General features: G+C 39.3%; 1 protein-coding gene across 2 annotated transcripts; it reads left to right on the forward strand.

Annotated features, from left to right (window-relative positions):
- The first annotated feature begins 810 nt into the window (after positions 1–810).
- On the forward strand, positions 811–15,756 carry kmt5c (lysine methyltransferase 5C). Of its 2 annotated transcripts, none has more exons than XM_038706254.1 (9): positions 811–1,191; positions 1,642–1,774; positions 3,150–3,315; positions 3,423–3,532; positions 3,659–3,822; positions 6,588–6,607; positions 6,878–7,014; positions 7,155–7,327; positions 8,700–15,756. In XM_038706254.1, exons 2-9 carry the CDS (start codon positions 1,662–1,664, stop codon positions 14,117–14,119), a joined length of 6,303 nt encoding a protein of 2,100 aa, XP_038562182.1. In that variant the 5' UTR covers positions 811–1,191; positions 1,642–1,661; the 3' UTR covers positions 14,120–15,756. The 2 variants fall into 2 exon arrangements, with proteins under 2 accessions (XP_038562182.1, XP_038562189.1); XM_038706261.1 differs by having other exon boundaries at positions 7,155–7,315.
- The last annotated feature ends 4,324 nt before the right edge of the window (positions 15,757–20,080 follow it).

The raw sequence follows: 20,080 nt of genomic DNA on the forward strand, positions 1-20,080 counted from the left end.
CACTGCTGTAGATTCTTTTGCAGTTGGGCGTCTTGATTTCCAAGATATTTCAACCGTGAAAATATCAGCTGTTGGCAATATCCCATTTTGTAAACAAAATGTGGAAAGCAAAAAATGTAAACAACAACTCAGTCTCTTATTTTGAATCTCTTCTTATGTTTTTATTAAAGGTTTGCATGTATCTGCCAGTAGGCTACAACAGGCTTGTATTTTGAGCTATGATAACTTGAGAAACACATACAAATTAGACTTTCTATCTCTGAAACAAACCCCTCCATTTATGAGTGTTATTCACATTTTTATTACAAAAACTAAACTAAACAGCCTACTGCATTCTTCATTACACTGGCTTATTTTAAAAGCTCGTTGGTTAACCCTGCATCAAAGTCTGTACATTGTACAAAATTGTCAATTGTACTTCCCCTCTGAAACACTAATCCAGATCTACCCACTAATTGCTAGATGTTTACAAACTTCGTCTCGTTATAAAACCTTGTGCTGTATAATGACAAATAAACAACCTTGTACCTAGTACCTGGTATAGACATCTTTATAGGACAGTACTATGCGTAGCTTTTCTATCATGCAGTAGCAGGAAAGCTTATCTGCTGCTCCTGGCGACATCTCCAATGTGTACTAGCAATTTGTTCGTGTGAGTGATTTTGTGAGATGCTTTCCAGCATCAACATAGTAAATTCAAAAGATGACCCCGCCCATTTAAACTCTGACCAATCAGAGAGCTTAAAACGCGGCATCTCGTTTGATTAGTAAAATTGACCTTGACCTCAGCGAATAGCACAGCGTGTGGGCGTGGCCAACAGTAGTTCGGTTGCACTGGACGTTGCCCATCAACTTTTGCTAATAGACGAGCGTTGTGCAAAGCTACCTAGCTAGCTAGCTACACACCATATACATTTTCAGCTAATTTATCGTCGTGTGTGGCGCATTTTTGCATTGTGTATTTCAGTCTGGGATTTGCATTCGTCAACAAACCAGCAAATTCCAGAAGTGACGAGGGGACTCCATTTTCCTACGCGGCTGACCGGACTAGCCAGCAAGACGGCGGAAAACTAGCTGGTTATGCTGCTAGGCTAACTTTCCCTGGCAGGCGAACGAGAGCCGGAGCAAGCAAGTAGCTTGCGATAAATTGTCTATCTGACGATACATTCGTTGACTACAACCCACTCCCAGGTATGTTGTTGAAAACCACATTAACAATATGCATCACCGTGAGAGCATATTGATTCACAAGTCGGCTCCCAGTAACGTTGCCTGGATTTCCTCAACGATCTGAGTCTTGTTACGTTAGCTGCATACCGCTAGTGCTATCATACTGTTAGCCCGTTCACTCTTCAGCTGATAATCTAGCATTTGTTCCCAGCAAGCTACGCTAATGTGCTATGGCAGCTAATGCGAACTCCGTTACATTCCTTACTTACAGTTAACGTTATCATTTACTGATTTAATGTAAGGATATGATATATAATTCAGATAAAAACCGTGTTTGAGCCAACTTTAGCAAGTGAACAAGTAGCTAATAATGTGAAAATGTCGTTTGCACGCTGGATCTGTTTATATGCACAACTCATAGATGGATGATGATGTTGTTATACTAGCGTTACTTTGACCCTGTGATTGCAGCATGCTGATAGTGGGAGGCAATGGACGGATGCACTAGAATGAGTGTGAAGGAACTGTGTGAGACCGATGACCTGGCCACCGGTTTGGTGCTGGACCCTCTGTTGGGCTTCAGCACCCACAAAATGAACATAAGGTAATATGTCACTCAATGACTGTCAGTTCAAACTATCATAATCCTAGACTCTAATTAACACTTGAACGGTATTTAAACAGTTGTTGATTGATTATTTATTGTTTCCACGTTAGTACAGTATTATGCCTGCTTTTTCTGTTCTATTTCTATGTTTACTGGGACATGTAGAAGCATGTCACCACACCCACACCTGTCCTTAAGGTGTATATATAGATATAGACACGCAAGTTAATATATTGAACATTAATTATATTGTTATTGAGGAAATATTTGTCAATTAATATTTGACAATACTTACAATTACTTAATTTTTCTATTAAAATATTTATTTTGTTGAGGAAAAGGGACTGAAAAAAGATTTACTAATCAAATGTTGAAAAAGATTTTATTATAATGGTTTTGAATGTTCTATGTCAGATTTGTTATGTGATCTACTGTTTGGCATCAAGTGTTTGTCACATTCTGACCAAAAAGAAATGTTTAATCACATAATTAACCATCTGGTTTCTTCAATTTACACTCGGAAGCAAAAATCAGCCTTTAAACTTGAAAGAAATAATGACTTGTCATATATCGTCATAATTATCGATATCGAGTGATAGGAAATGTTTTTATCATGATAACATTTTTGGCCATATCGCCCAGCCCTAGTTGGAAACTATTGCCTAGCTCTCCACAACAACTGGAATAAAAGCTTTTGAAATTGTGACTTTAGGGAAGACGCTCATGTGACCAAACAAATAGGTTTGTTTTTATCATGCTGTGATTAATGCTTTCTGCTTCCAGTGCATTGTGGCTGCAGGTCACATGCAAGTGTGATTTAGTTTGATTTACTGTGAAGGGAAAAAGCTACTATTTGATGATACAAATTTAATAATAACAGATTTTTAGTCATTTTATTAAATGTTTTGTTTACTTGAAGTAATTTATTAAAGACAGTGTGAAAGTTTAACTATTTTACTGGGAAAGTTGCATACATAATTAGTGATCATTATTTAAATTTTTTACAACATTTGCATGTATCATTTAGACCTAATCTATTGTTTAACTGGTGTTTGATTTTGGTGTTTTTTTTTTTCATCTTATATTCTCCGAGCACATCAAGCAATAGAAATGTTAAAAATCTTACTAAAATGCAAATCCTTGAGAATTTATATTTATTTTTTTGTGTTATGCAACAATTATGAGCACTAATATTTTGATCATTTAAAGAATATATGGTGACGCATTCTTCTGATATCCAACATTATCTATGTAATATTCAAGATTAGCATTTTACACTGACACGCCTTACAAAAACTTAGACTTTGTCCTTTGACTGTTTTTTTTCTCTTCCTGTTTGCCATTATCTGCTTTTTTTTCCTTTTTTCTTTAGTCCGCCGCCAGAGATCCGGCGGTGGGGCAACCTCAAAGAGACCCTGTTGCGCTTTCAGCGTACACACGACTTCAACGCTACCTTTGAGGCGCTGACAGTGGGTGATCTGGCTGGTGACTACTTTAATGCTTTGGGGAGCCATCGACAGGAGCTGCTGAGACAACATGTAGGCTGATGTTTAATTTTATTAATCAGTATAAATATAACATAATGTCACAAACGAATTACAACTTACTTAGACAAAATACATAAATCAATCTATGATGTCTGCAGGTGTATCGGTACCTCAGTGCCTTCCTGTTAGATAGCGGTGTCAAGATAGAGTCCTGTGACAGATACTCCTCAGAGACCAACGGAGCAAAGATAACCTCAACAAGGCACTGGTAAATTAATCACACTCGTAATATTGTTTTGCATTTGTAAAGGTAGCATGTAGCTTCTGCATGTCCTGGACACTGCTGTCTTATTTTGGGGATTTTTTATGTGATACTTGAATTGTTACCTCATAGGTTTGCAGGAGAGCGGGTGGAGGTCCTACTGGGCTGCATAGCAGAACTGAGCCTTGCTGACAGCGCTGTGTTGAGGGCTGGAGTCAATGACTTTAGTGTGATGTATTCCACACGCAAACGCTGCGCTCAGCTCTGGCTCGGGCCTGCAGCTTTCATTAACCATGGTGAGTTTGTTTGCATTCATGACTCATTCTTTCCCAGTACATGCACACAGAGCTGATAAGAGAGCTCACATGTGAGATTCATCAGCAGAAGATTTTCCCCCTTAAAAAAAAAAAAAAAAAAAAAATTAAATGCGTCTGTATATGAGGGCTGGACATAACACAAATAAACTGATAAAGAGAGAGGTGATGAAAATGCATGTGAATTAAAAAAATAGAGAGGCAACAAATGATGTGAAATGAAAAAGGAGTGATGAATTATCCAGTGATTTGATTAATTTAAAGCTGTTTTGACTGAAAATAGTTGATATGAACAAAGCCATGTTTCATCATTCACAACACAAAATTGTGTTGAAAGTGGCCTCAATGGTGCAAGTAACAAATGATTAAAAAAAAAAAAGTGGAATGATGAAAATGCTTACAAATTAATAATGGAACAGATGAAATGTATGTAACATGAAAAATAGAGCAATAAATTGTGAATTGATTTGATAAACTTGATGGGTATTTTATTTGAAACAGTGTTGCTCTGATAATCAATTGGGCTGTGTTACTGTCTATTGTCTACCATTTATCATTCACAAAAGATTGTGAGCTGTTGTTTTCCTGTGGCTGTCGCAGTCCCTCCTGCCCAGCCTGCTGTTGCTCCTTTCGGGGAGCCATTCCACCACCAGGTGTCCACATGGTGGGCTGCTGTTGGGTTGCCCCTCCACGCACACCTAGCACTTCTTTGCCCCATTCTCTGGTAGACTGGACCTGGACCCAGCTCCGGGTCCGGACCAGTACCTGCTAGCGGCGGCGCTGGTACAATCCGCTGTTTCAGCACCGCTGCTAGCTGTAAATGCAAGGGGGGAATAAAAGGGCTACACATAATACAGCCTCTGCGTTTGACTCAAACTGTTAATAGTCCTTCAGAATTAACATTTCCCATTTCTCAACATTCAGTGAATTTATGAAATTCAGTGCCCCATGTTGCAATTTTCTAATCTACTGTAGCTGTCATGTCCTGTCATGCAGCTGTTAAAGCTTTCATCATATGGAAGTGGGCGTGCTTTCACCTGAAGTGGGTTGGAAACGATTGACCCATGATGGAAGTAACAAAAAATAGCTTGCTATAAACGATAAATGTCATTTGGGACATGACAGCAACAGTAGCTTAAAAAATAGCAACATGGGGCACTGACTTTAATAAATTTACTGTTTTTCATATTTGAGTACCGGGAAATGTTAATTCTGAAGGACTATTAACAGTTTGAGTCAAGCAATAGAGGATGTATTATGTGTAGCCCTGGTTATCATTCCTTGTCTTGAGGGTTGGTTTGTAGAACAAACAGCCAGTGGCAGTGCTGATACAGGGGATTGTACCAGCGCCGCCGCCAGCAGGTCCAGTCCGCCGGAGAACGAGGTAGTGCTCAGTGTGCATGGAGGGGCAGCCTGACAGCAGCCCGCCATGTATCCACCTGGCTTGTCCACTCTGCAGCGAAGATCTGCTCCCAAAAGGAGCAGAATCAGGCTGAGCAGGAGGCACTGCAACAGCCGAAGAGGTCAGTGTGTTTACCGGGGAAACAACAGTTTCTCTTTTGTGATTGATGAAAAGTAGACAATAGACATTATCACAACCCAGTTGATTATCAGAGCATCATTGTTTCAAATAAAATGATTTAAATAAAATTTATCACTGTTTTTCAATTCACATACATTATATACCTTCCATTGTTAATTCATAAGAATTTTCATTACTTGCATTTTTTCAATTATTGTTGTAGTAACAAAGAAATTAGGCCACTTTCCTTAACTGACGAGTGGCAATTTTTCTTGTGATGATACATTACTCTGTTTTCTTCATATCACAACTAACTTAATCAAATTGGCTTTAAATTAATCGAATCACTTGATAATTTATAATACAATTTTTCATTCATTTTTACCCCAATCGTTTTCAATTCACATGCATTTTCTTCACCTCCTGTTTTTGATCAATTATACTTTTTTTTTGTTACTTCCACCCCTTATGTCTGTGATCCAAATGTCAACAAAAGGCAATCCAAATACCAACATTCAAAACACAAGATTATAAGATGCTATCACTCTCAAACTGATTGACAGGTCTTTTATCACATGTGGTCACACTACACAACAATTAAGTCTTAGTCATTTGTTGTCTAATAATGTTTGATTACTGACAGTACATACTGAAAGAGGCCTATAGTTTCAATTGCGATTATTTGAGGGACACAAAATGCAGATTTTTCAGCCATATAGCCAAATATGTATGCAGTTTATATCGTTATAATTAACTTTTGCGTTATGTAAGTACTAGAGGTGGGAATCTCTTGGCACCTCACGATTCGATTGCTATTCAGAGGGCTGTAATGCGATTTATAAAACGATTATCGATGCATCATTTATTTTCTATACAGGATTTCTGGATAATTACAAAGCATTTAATTTGTGCATTAAAATCCAAAAGTAACATCTCCAATGTATCACAGACCAGGTGTCAGCCAACGGTGTGAACAGAGTTGTAATGCATACAAAAGGTCCAGTGATATTTTGGTTAATTCTTCCGTCCACCAGGAGGACGTTTGTGACAAGATCTTTTAATCATTTTTGAGGGTTAATCAGCTTAGCCTTTGAGCCTTTGCAAAGTGATTTCTGTACAAATCAGTTGATCAACAAAATGATGAGTCTTTTATTCGTGATTGAATTTATAACTTGAAATCTTTCATCTCTGTGTTTGTGTCTTTGTTTGTCCTTCTGGGTTGAAGACTGCAAACCGAACTGCAAGGTAATCAGCAATATTTATTTACCACACGCACTGAAGTGATTTGACAAATTTAAATAATTGATGTATTTCTCTGACAAATGTTTACAGCTTATTTGCATAATCTAGTAACATTATTATTGTCAAATTTTGCATATTGAAAGTGTATTTTAGGTGCAGAATTACACTCCTGGTCTGTTTCCTAACTGCTCTGTGTAAATGTATCCCATGGGCCAACCAACCTTTTGTCTTTGTCTCTTGCTGTTTTTTTTCTTTCCCTTTTCACCCGCCCAGTTCGTCCCTGGTGAAAAGAATATCGCATGTGTTGAAGTGATTCGACCCATCTCACCTGGGGAGGAGATCACATGTTACTATGGTGCCAGCTTTTTTGGGGAAGGCAATGAAATGTGTGAATGCTGCACCTGTGAGAGGTGTGTCTTTCTTCTGATCAGACATTGTCTTCATTATAGTGTGGTTTCTTCTCAAACCTGAAGAGTTTGTTTTTCAGATGTCAAAAGACTTGTTGACTTTTTAAATTCAGTTTCATTCTGCAATTTTAACTGTTCCCTAGAAACGGAGAGGGTCACTTCAAGCACAGAGGGAAGCAGCCTGAATGTGAAGAAACAAAGGATCCTGTGGGCCAAAAGTACCGCCTGAGAGAGAGATATCTTCGTCAGCACAGAGAGAAAGGACACTGTCCCACAAGGCCGATAATACCAGGAATACACTCAGGTATCATTAAAGGTAACAGCTTTAGGATTTTCTCTAAAGTGATCTATCTCAAATCAGTAATTGATAATCATAGAAAGTAATTACTAGCGCTGCATTTCTAAGTACTGTTAAAATGAAAGTAACAAAATAAATATGGTAAGCTAATTCAAATAGAAGATCTCCATTGCTGGCTCCCTGAAAGCTCTCTCATCACCACAGAAGTCTCTCAAAACCAACTAATAGGAACATTTGCTGTACAATATACCTTTTTGTGAAAGTCAGATTTCAGCACGTACCTGCTGTATTACCTCATACAGATTTCTTTAACATTATGAGAGCTTGATGATCTCAGAATTGCTAAATGAAACATGTTTGCAGATCTAAGAATATTAACCATAATTTAGGAACAAAAACAAATGTTTTTGTACGTTGTATTTTTTCCAAAAAATGTCAACTGACTGACTTACTGTGGAGACAGCGTGCAAACAGTTGAGGGGCGGCTTATTTTCACATTTTAAAATTGCAATGCTGTGATGACCGTATCATTGCAAAAAAGCACAGGGTTTTTTATGCATCAAACAAGATGAAATTCTGGTTGAAACTCATCAAGGTGACATTTTAACTGCTTTTGAAATCCACCAGATGTGTCTTTTACGGTTAGGTCTGAAACAATGAACACAGTGAATGCAGGCATCCAGACCCACGTATGTTAAATGTTACAAATGTGATTCATTGGGCCTGATTTTACGAAGTAGATTGTGTTGCTTCTTCATGTCGTATGGATTAAATATAGCATGCAAACATTTACTTAAATAACTTTCTTAATTGGTACATAATTGCTAAACAATATTGAAGCACTTGTGTTTTCCTTGTTATTATTAGCGCTGTTATGACAATACAAAGCATCAGTACTTTAAGTAGCATGTTGTATGACTGTGAAACAATAACAAAACAAATCAAAAAAAGGATTTACCATGGAGGAAATAAAGTATTTTGACATCTTCTTAGGAAACAAACGGGGCATATCATAAACATTAACAATGGATTTTACTCATTTTAACCCAAATAATAAGTAGATATAGGTTACTTTTGTCCCACCATTACAAGCATGACATGTTTTGCTAGCACTACAGACTATCCTCGCATCTGTTGTAAAACTAAATTGCTCAATAGTCACTCAGATAATATCTATGGCTAGATATTTAGTTTAAATGGATATACAATTTGTTTATAAGAGTTACCATTTTTTGCTAATTTTAAACAACAGAATTTCAGTGTTTTCATTGTTTAAATAAGCATGTTTTTGTGCCCTTCTTATGCTGATTAAACATGCATATTAGCATAAGATGGCTTTGTATGCAGCAGCTTCAAGTTTAACTGCTTCTTTGTTGTCCTTCATTCATAGCAATCCCCTCAAGGAATTCGTTTACCCAGCAGATGAGGAGAAATGCCTTGAAGAACAGAAAATTTAGTCAGACAAAGAAGTGGAGACGAGAGAAGCATAGACGATCAGGAAAGCACCCATTGAAGTCCTCCACAGTCAAACCCTGTTGGACAGTTCCACTTTTGTCTGAGGTTACACTGAGGGACCTTAGAATCAGAGTACGGCGCCACACAGTGGATTTCTTAGTCAACTGCAAGGATCCAAAAAGCAAAGAAAGAGCCTTGCTTCAACAACTGGAGGAAGTGAAGCCAGAAGATAACAAGTTGAGTGAACTTTTGACTGGTGAAGAAAATAACACCACTGAAGTAAACTTGAAACCTTTCACTCTAAATTCCTCCATGTCAGTTCATCAGAAAAGTAGACCTGCAGTAATTAACGCAGGCCTTAATGGGAAGTCTGTCAAAGTGGTGGATAAGCATGCAGTTCCTACGAGGACCTCTTCGAGAACAAGAAGCTTGGTTCATCCCATGTCCAAACAACAAACGGTGTCCAGTAACACAGCCAACACTACAACAGTTTGTCACCCTGTCGAAGTTGACAATACCTGCAGTGCAATAAAACAAAACAAAACTGAAAAGACTATCGGAGAGAGCCAAAGCAGCAAGTGCAGCAGCATTGAATCCTGCACTGTGGACACAGCAGAAAATCCAGCCACTGAGCAAACGAAGCACAGGACTATCAGAGGTTCATCACTGTTTATACCTGAAGTTTGTCAGAGTGTCACAGATAGATTGAAGAAAGCCGGGGACAATCCGCTAAAATCACTGACGCAATACCTTACAGTTAACCTAACAAGGTTATCAGTATCACAAAGTATAGAAGCAGAAAAGACCAGTGAAGACAAGAAAGGAAGAGTGGAGGTGAGAGGAAGGAGCAGGCAGACCCAGTGTCCCAGACCAGCGCCTCTGACAGTACAGTCAGAAAAAAGGGTGTCCAGATCTCAGCAGAGGCAGAGAGGAAGTTCAGAGATCTGCACAGTTGAAGGTAACAGAGGGGTGAGAGAAATGTTTTTCAAGGCCATTGATAAAGTAAATTTAAGGAAGCGACAAGCAAGTGAATCTGTAAGTGATTTATCACAATGTGAGAAAAGGGGGAATGACAAGGTCATTGAAATACAAACAGTTTCAGAAGAAAAAGATAATATACTTAGGGAGCAGCAGGACATTGTAAAAAGCAAAATTGAAGAGCAGAATGAAAATAGAAGTGCTGCATCTACAGTTACGGAATGCATAAGTAACAAGGCCCTGGAAGAAGTGAAAGAGTCTGAATATAAAATAGTGCCCAGCGACAAACATAGTGGACAAAATGACATGCAGTGTGTTAGAAATAAAGTCAAGGATGCATGTGTGGAGGAGGAAGTTGTGAAACTGCCAGAACAAATGTCTAGGAGTGTGAGTAAACAGCCAGTAAGTAGGCATGAAGAAGATATTGTCATAAAGCAGGCAAAGGTTCTGCTATCTGATATTTTAAAAAAAGATAAACCTTTAATAGATAAGAGATTAGACGGAGATATTGTAGAAACAAGGTTTTCTACCTCGGCCTCTAAAGAAACGCAAAGTGCTGAGGCGGAAGAAGGAGAACAGACTGAAATTAATGGAGGCATGTACCGTTGTTCAGTGCAGAGGAGGATTATTAGACGACGAAAGTCAATGCCTAGAACAGCGAAAACAAAAGCAGAAAGTAAACAAACCACCAAGGGACGCTTCAGCAAAGAAGTTCCAGCTGCAGTGAGAAATGAGGAAAGTTTGCAGCTTCAGTCGTCACAGAGGCAAAATGACCCACCGGCCACCTGCCTCAACCCACTACCTCATGAGTCACTAACTTCAGCAAAAGCCACGACTAATTTGCATCCAGACACCAATCCACCGGCACACATACAGTCCAACATACCTCTAAAAAAACGTACATTTCGCAGTTCCGTGGAAATAGACTCTGAACAAGGTTTGAATTTTGCTTCAGATCAAGCTTCCAAAGAAGCCACTTCGTTAAATTCGTCCGCCGAGCTAAGGCAGGGCCTTACCACTTGTTCAGGGGAGAGTAGCAAACGGAAAAACGATGGTAAAGGCAGATTAAAGAGAACAGAAGTCCAGAGGTTAACCTCCAAACGAATCACAAAACAGAACTCTTTTAACAGAGTGCTTCGCTCCCAAGCTAATGAAGTTCAGCGAAGCCATTTATTTAGGAAAGCTCGAAAGTGTAAATTAGAGACGCAAGATGAGGATGACATTGATAAGGCTCAGACACTAGAGAGTCTTGCAGAGGACAAACAAACTGTGGATCCTGCTAAAATTCAAGAGCAGTGTGGTAAAAATCACACTCCAAATAAATCTGAAAAGGAAGATGAGGTGGAAACATTAATCCAGCAAAGTGATTTGGATGAGACAAAGCCGGACCTTGATTTTAAGATTCGTTTTAAAAGGAGGAGAGGGAGAGTATGGGAAATGCAACGAGCAGGATTTGAAAATAAGGCATTAAAAACAGAAAAGGGAGACGAGTTGGTGACATGCGATCCATTTAAAGCCATCATGGATTCCGTGTCAGTTTTAAACATGGAGATGGAGGCAGCTCAGGCGCATGTGCATGCTAGTAAGAAGTCAAAAAGCAGATTGCATCGTTTAAAAAGAAGAGGTGAGAGGCTGAGTGAAAGACAGTTCACAAATCACGCAGATGAAAAATCTGACAAAGACCTCAACAATGATGGAAATGCATGTAAACCCAGTGAAACACCCAATGACAAAGTAGACTTTAAAGTGAAGCTTGATAAAGAACTTACAGATGGAGAGAAGGTACTACCAGAAAAAATTGAGATTTGTAAAAGTGAGCTTGACATGTTGCCAGCAGTAGGGCAAGAAACCAAAATTGAAGATCGTTTTGTGAAGAATTGCTGCTTGTTTGAAACTGGGTCACAAGTGCAGCCTGAATTGGATTCAAATGGTTTTCCATTACCAGTCATCAAACTACGCAGAAAGAAAGAGGATATCTGGGAGGTGGACAGCAAAGAAGGGCTTTTTGAAACTGAACTTAAAGTAGAACCCAATATTAAGAATGAGATAAAGGGTCACATTTTAGGGAAAGAAAAGAAAGAATGTGTTGATTTTAACAAGCTCAAAGAAGAGTGCCCATCTTCGCAGGAACTGAACCGCAACTCAGCCCTTCTGAAAATAGAACCACCTCCATTTTCCTTGTCTCTGTCGCCGCTGTCTCTGTCTTCCCCTCTTAATGACAATAAAGCGGAAGTTATATCCTCGGCTGCAGATACAGTCATTGAAAGGCCAGAGATGAACAGCGGAGGAAGGAAACAGAGGCACAAAATGGAGAGAACACGCAAATGTGGGCCTGTAGAAACGCCCACAACTTGTCTTAGTCACACACTCCAACAAATTGACAACAGTCTCTCTAGGCTCTCCGAGGGCTTGTGTTCATCTCAGACTTTGGAGAAGCCAACAGCCTGTTCCAGTACTTCTACTGCTGTCGCCCAGCCCCCGTCCCAGTCTCCTCTATTCACAACTGCAGATAACATGCTTTCTGGGGAGCCCAGCTTCACAAACTGCTGTGATGATATTCTGGACTTTCAGTGTCTAAACTTTGAGGGGTATTATCAGCCACAGAACATACTTCCATCTTCCCCATCAGATCTGTGTTCACTGGATCCACCCACAGATCCTTTCAGCAGTCCCCTCTCTCACAGCCCGTCTGATACATGGACCACTGAAACGCCGTACCTTGGCCCTCCCAGTCCAGGAAATAACTTTAACAGTGAGGACCTGCAGTTTTTTCCAGGTCTAATTTCTTCCAAAAGTGACTCTGTTCCTCTGGAATGTGAAATGAAGGATACCTCCAAAGACAGAAACCTCCCCAATCCCAGTTTCAGTTTTTCAGCTCTCTGCAGCTCTGACTTGAGTGCTAAAGATAGAATAATAAGTAGAAATCCAGGAATGAGGCTGTCCAAAGAAGACTTCAAAACTCAGCCCCTGTCTGTAGTCAGCAAGCCTAGGTTATTTGGCACAACATCATCTTCTGTTACATCTCAAGTTCCTGTTACTTTAACACAACCCTCCAGCAACATGAAGGCGAGCGCTAGTCATTCAAAAGCCCAGTCCAACCTTAAAACCCAGGGCCCCTTCCATCGAATGACCACTCCTAGTAAATCCCAGTGTTTTTCAAATAGTCAGCCAAACACAGTCAGAGGAGTGTCCCCGAGTAGCTTGACTAAATCCATCCCGGCATCTCAGATGTCTAACAAATTCCTCTCTCCTCAACTCTTCACTGTGAAAAATCCCAATCCTCCTGACAATCCATTCAAATTCCACGAGAAAACCTCTACAGTTATTCACAGAGTGCTTAAGTTTCAGGGGGGGAACCAGAGTCAGAACTTGTATAGTGCACCCTGTAAAGACACCATGGCTGCAGGCAGCCCGACCGTCGCATCCAGAACACTTCATACACTTCATAAATCAGGTGCTATTGAGAGGACCCAGCAGAGTCAGAAACTAGGTGTTAATACAGACAGTCATCATAAAGGCAACATTTCTTTTCAAGGGTTTGGAAAGGATGTTGGCCATCTTGGTTCTTCCAGCAACCCCAGCAGGTCCAACCTTCATTTCAACAAACCCAACCAATCTTTCCCTCAGTCTTGTAGTAAAAGTAAGATTTCATCCGACAAACATGAAATTGTTGAAACCAACATGACATACAAAACCCTCTCAGCGCTGCCAAGACCTTTCTTTCCTAGCAAAATGTCTGACGGTTATTCATCACCACAAGACAAGAGTTTAAAACAGGAAAAATCCACTATGTCGACCTCAGACAAACACCAGCCATGTTACACTCAGCAAGACTCTTTTGATTTTAGCTTTGGCTCGTCTCTTTCTCCTATGTCTCATCACAACAGCCCCCAAGTGGTCCACAGTACACCTCCTGGTACACCAGCACCAGCAAACAAGAGCCAGTCATCAACCTCAGCCTCTTTCCCTTATGGCTACCAAGGTCCCCCTTACGTACTAAACTTCAGTGGAGATCACTCACTGACCCTGGGTCTCAGGGATGGAGCTGATGGTTACCCAGGATTAGGCTCGACAAACTACACCTACCATTGCCTGATGGAACCTTCAGGCACCCAAGGGCGGCTGGTTCTTGAGCCCTGTGGACCCCAGCTGTCTAACCCACCGTCTTTTTCTTTGGGTGGATTTTCAGGGCTCAAAGGACAGGATGAACACTGCAGGAAGGACATGCAGCAACAGTGCCAGCCAGGGGAACACCAAGGCGCAGCACACTATGGACCTGTTCCAACGTCTCACTCCATGGGTGCCACAAAACCCAAGAGAGTGAGGTTAGTGGTGACAGACGGCACAGTAGACTTAGATCTCCAGTACTCGGATTGATTTGTATCTGGAGTCACTGGATCCCTGAATATATTTGGATGTTGTTTTCCTCAAGGGGAATTATTCAGGATTATAAAGATGTTTTTGTAAACACTGTAATTCATAGTCTACCAGTTATTAAAGCGCGCTGACTGATTGACATATTTCAGTCAGGATTTTGATGGACTGTTAATGTATGAATGGCATGTACAGGGTTTTATGTAAAGCAGGCAGTATCAGCGTGTTTTAACTACTGTATGATTTTTAAGAAATGAAATATCCACTACAATTTGCATAGAATACCAAATTTAAAATGCATAAAGAAAAGAAAGCATTAATATATTTGTGACTAGGAGTTTGAACCCTGTAAACTTTGAAAGCCCTCTTACTGTACTGTAACATAGCTGTATGAAGTTTTCTATACCGTGTATGGCAGTAGAGACAGGAGCACCATCATTGGTTGCTGGTACTTGTATCGATTGGTTTTAAAAAGGCAGCTTTGTGCCTCAGTCTTTGATATGTTCTTGTGACTTTTTGAAGCACCTGTTGAAACGGTTCACCCTTGTTTTTTATACTCACAGTAAGCTTTTTTCTCACTTTGTGTGTGTACCTCCAGGTGTGTGTGTGTGTGTGGGGGTGTGTGTGTGTGTGAGTGTGTGTGCATGCAGTTGGTGGGAAGGTCTTGAGGGACCAAAGTAAGGTGTGGCGTGGTACCTGATAGTGTGACTGTTGCTCTGCCAGATTTTTGGTAAGCTCATTAGTCATTAGTGCATAAATGAAAGGTTTTTGCATGAACAGTATACAGTAAAATGTTTTCCCGAACTGAAACTCGCATATATATATTTTCAAGGACCGCTCTACTGGGTGAAAATATGCGTGACATGAACTGCAGCTTCTCATAGCTGTTGTTTTGAGTACCTATGTGACTGAGCGAGTGAGAGAAACTGCAATATCTTTTTGTTTTTTTGTTATTTTTGTTTTTTTAAGGCCAGTTGTGCTTAATCGATTGAGGGATAGTACAACATGGGGTATTTGTAAGCGGAGTTATCACAATTGGCAAAAGAGAAACATTTCAATATTACGTTGTTACATTAAGGAAAGTGACAATCTTCTCATAGTGTAACTCACTTATGACATTTTTTCCCCAAAATCGTTAATTATTATACAGAAAGAACAGAAGGATAAGTTCATTGCCTACAATAGTGACTGTCTTGTCTGTTGTTGTTTCTGACAGAGCTACATGTTCAAAGGTTTTATTGTGTAAGCATAGAGAACAGCAATAGAGTAATTTGCTGTTGAGTGTGAAAGTCACGCGAGCATTCCCCTCATGTCGTGATGTACTGTACGTTGAACCCATTTGACATCATTGGGCAGGAGTGTTCAGTGTGACTGCACAGCCTTACATTATTGTTATGGAAAGGCCAATTATTTATTTTAATATCCTCATCCTTGAAATGGTGCTTTAATGTAATTTATATTTCACATTCATTGTTCTATGAACTATTAAATGTTTTAATTATTATTTAATGGGACAAAATACTAAACTGAATATTAATATTTTCTTTTTTTCTAATTGGCAGTTAGTCTTACTGAAAGTCTGCTGTAGAAATGTACAAATGTAGCGTATATCATTAAAGACTCTTAATTCTTTTTTTGTATTTCCTCTCTTTGACTTTTTTTTTAACATTTTCCTTCAAGACCACAACATGTGATTGTTTACATTATAGTATTTTGCCAATTTTATGTGTACTGTGTATATAAAAAAACTTGAAATGCAAAGGTATTACCAAAGGGAAACATACAAAAATTATAATTATAAACACTTCAGCTGGTTTAACGTAAATACAAGTGATGGGATGGCCAGCAGAGTTGATTCATTCATGTGATCATTTTAGTCATGTTATGTCATTCCTAGAAGTCCACATCTAATGACAATCTATTATTTCATTGTGCCCCTCACAATCAATCAATTTACTCCGGTGTCATTGTATTTAGATAGGGCTTCATTAATGATTATAATTGATATACTGTAGATATTGTCAATTAATCTGCTGATTAATGTAAAAAATAGTGAAAATGCAATAATATTTATATAAAAAAACACATTTGTGCTTGAAAAACAACTGAAACAATAATTGGTTATCAAACAGTTGCTGGTTGCTAATTTTCTGTATATTGATTAATCGACTAATCACTTTAGCTCTAATACAGAATCAGATTCTTCAGACGCTGTATACTCTCTAAATAGTCTAGTTGAAAGTTGTGAAAATCCTGCTTAAATTGTACCCTGGCATTAATTTATGAAACTATTAAGTAGCAATGATCGAGCCTTTACTGAAGTACTGTGCTTAAAGTAACTGCAAGGAGTTTTTCAACTGAATTGGAAACAGTCTCAATTTAATACTGATGCCTTTTGTTTGACCTACATAAGCAAACTAGACCATCAGCGAAAAGATTGTTATTCTAAATGCCTGTCACCGGTCCAGTTTTCCACAAAATCCGATGAAACGACTTATGGCAGACAGAGTGGAAGAGCCTAAGTTTACAATTTCCCATGCAAAGTTTCACAGTGCGTAGGCTGGTACATTAGCCAGTTAAAAAGAAGCAGGAGAATTTTATTTTCGATGTTATATTTTGTGATACTGGGGCAGGAGCTACAAAGAGGAAAAGAAAGTATTGACCGAAGAACAAGGGACAGTGATAGAGCACGGGTGGAAACCTTTGTCCGCCATTCAACAAATGGAGAGAATCTTTGCAAGGATTCAACACAACCCTGCGACAGGTATGTAATGTTTTATTTGGCTGTGTACAGTGCATAGAGATAAAGGTCATGGTGTGGTGCACATTACTGTAATATAAATGTTGATAACGGTAAAGTGATGATTCTGAAATGGGCTATTCTGCATATTGTATATTTTTTACTTTTGGTAGTTGGAGAATATTTTGATGCTTTGATATTGACTAAAGAAATGTTAGTTATTGTCAGTTAAAATCCCATTTCCCAGCAATTTCTTCTGTATTCCTTCAGTTTTGCTTCACATCAAGTCTCCTCCTGCTCTACTGTATTCATCCGGTAAATTTCAAAGCTTGGGGCAAGCGTTCATCCTCCTGGTTTAGTGCTCAGCCTTTACCTCCTTCCTACCTGTGCTTTCATCCTACACAACCAGCATTTGTGTTCTTCCCCTCCATCCCCTCCTCTCCTCCAGCATGTGACCCACTTCTGCTTTTCCTTCTAGCTCTCAGTAGCTGCAGAGCAGTTAATTCTGATGCCAAGTATGCCAAGTATAACAGTTTTCTCATAATGAGGACAGAAAGAGAGGGAGGGATTATCCGTTATAGTAGTGAGGGAAAGGGTGTCTTGGAGATGGTACAGTTAAAGGGACAGAAAATCCAGGACAACAGAAGAACATGGTGACAACTGTAAATATTTAAACCCAGTGAGTACCCAGGTTTATTGTACTTAGATGTATGCATTGATTTCAGTTTGATATCCTTTTAACTAGTGGTGAAAGAATGGATCCAAAATCCTACTTAGTAAGTAAACTAAGTAAAAGTACAGAAATATCAGCCAGATGTACTGTACATCAGATGTTAAAGCCCTCTGATGTTAAATGTGTCTGCTAAATTATTACATGTTACATTATTACATTTTTAATACTGATTTTACTGTTGTGGAGCTTAACTACTTTATTTAGTTTAGTCCACTGGTTCACAAGATAAATCTGACAGGTTGTGAGATGCCTAATGAGGACAAAAAGGAAATAAAAAAACAGTCCTGCTGCACAAATTTGTATTGATTAATTTTTTTTACTAATCTTTGACCTCTTTAGGCCTCCAACTGTTATTTAAATAAAAGCATCTGAGAAGTTTAGAGGAGAAATGTCTCTCTAACATCGTTCACACATTAGGAGCTATTAAAAAGCCTAATGTGTCTTGTCTTATGTGTTTTTTTAATGTAAAAAATTAGTTACGTGGCAGCTTCTTGAGAAAATGTACTTACCGTCCACCACTGCTTTTAATCTTGTCTATTCCCTGCAGCGCTGCTTTATACAAAATACAGTAGATTTCCATTTTGTGCCACATAAAATATTTCCCAACCATTTTAACCCTGCTTGTTTTCCACATTTTTAATTATTCATTAAGCCGTCGCTTCTCTCGCTCCTCGTCTTACTCTTGTGTACATAACAATTCCATTAAACTCTAACACATGTATGTATGTAGCCACATGACTCCATGTTCCCCATGTTCCGAGGGATTATAATCCGTAATGGGATATGAGTGTTGCACTGCAACGGTAGCGTTGTGAAATGGCTGACTGTGTTCAGTTACTGTTGGATTTTGGTCTTCATGAGCATTAGAGCAGTCACCCTCGTGGTGGTGGAAGAGCAAGAGAAACACAAACGGTCTGTAACCCAGAGAAGCTTAGGCTGGGAGAGGAAAACACATTTAGAGGACAGAGCTTTAGAAAGGTGTACTGGCGTTGCACATTATTTCCCAGGTGACAGGTGGCAGAAGCTCTAAATGACTAGGCTACTGGCTGAGGTGTCAGTACATTAGTGTAAATTATGACTGTGACAAAACCCTGTGTGTCTGACAGAGGGGGCTGAATAAATATGTCAGCTGCACAAGCAGGGATATTGCTCTTATCATTATTATGGGTATTTTTCTTTATTAAGTCTGACTCTGCTATTAAGGCAACTCCCCCGTCTCTTTGTACAAGCTAGAGTCTCGCCTGTGGTTTTGATGAAAGACAGCAATGCCTTTTAGCTTACTACAACTGCTTGCTTACTTTCATCCAATTAATACTGTTGGTCCAGCTTGAGCCTCATTAACTAAACCTGTTAAACACCCTTGGCAACATATAGACTCATCAGTCAAAAGAGTAGTGCTGGAAAATGCATTGTGACCAATCAATGCAAACCTAATTTAAAAAAAACCCAATAGAGCAGGTGGCGTAATACTTTTAATACTGTGTGAGAAAGTTACCTCCGCATGAGTCAATGACTGTGTGAAGAGGTGGACATTCTTCGCTGTGTGAGGTTTCATTTCAATCGCATCTGTTTCTAAACGCCCAGCTTGGAGCTAATGGATGTAACGTTAACGAGAGAAAATAAAGTGAAGGGTTGTGATATTTATAGTTATTAATGCCACTGAGCTGTGATGTCATAGTCACTGTAACCTTTAAGTTGAAGCTGCCTCACCATGCCTGAAACATGGAGTATGGTATCTGTGAGACTATTATAATTAGTCCAGTTGCAGGATGGCAGATTCTGTTAGAAGAAGGCGGGTGATATCTTGAGCTTATAATCGACTCACCGTTTAAATGATTTTTTTAAGTAAATATTCCAAATATTTGATCGTTTAATTGAACATTTCAGCTTCTCGATTGATATTTCTCCTGTTTTTCTTTTGTCCTACATTTAAGAAAATTGTAAATTTTGGGGTTTTGTTTGATGGAACACCTTGGGTCCTCTGGCTGGACTAATGTGACTAATGTTTCAACCTAACAGGGTAAAATGTAACACAGGCCAGGTTGGAGAAGCCATTTTTCATAGTCTGATAATAATAATGTTTCATGTAACAGTGTGAAACAGATGCAGGAGAGCTTTCCCTTTAGATCCATCACTGGATTATAAACCAGTGATATGTTGTCAACATTTGACATGCAGCGTAACACTTCTCATCATCAGCTGTAACCAGACCAGTTTTTCTTGGGGGGGGTGGGGGGGTCTTGCTTTAATATCCACAAGAGCTTTTGACTAACTGAGTGTCGACAAAGCCAACACAGACTTTATGTTTATCACCCTCAGCAACAAGAGGGAGATCTGACTGGTGAGAAACATCTGTTTCTTTGTCCCCCCCCTACCCCTCATCCCCAACTATTAAAGGGGTGTTAGCTTATCAAAGCCAATGATGAGTTTGACATGTTTCACTCCTCAATGATTGGCATAATGGAGTTGATTTCTACTTGCTATTCAGCTC

Source organism: Micropterus salmoides, unplaced genomic scaffold (assembly GCF_014851395.1).
Source record: "Micropterus salmoides isolate LMB-PRFRI ecotype aquatic unplaced genomic scaffold, ASM1485139v1 Ms_hic_scaffold_10, whole genome shotgun sequence".
Taxonomy (NCBI): domain Eukaryota; kingdom Metazoa; phylum Chordata; class Actinopteri; order Centrarchiformes; family Centrarchidae; genus Micropterus; species Micropterus salmoides.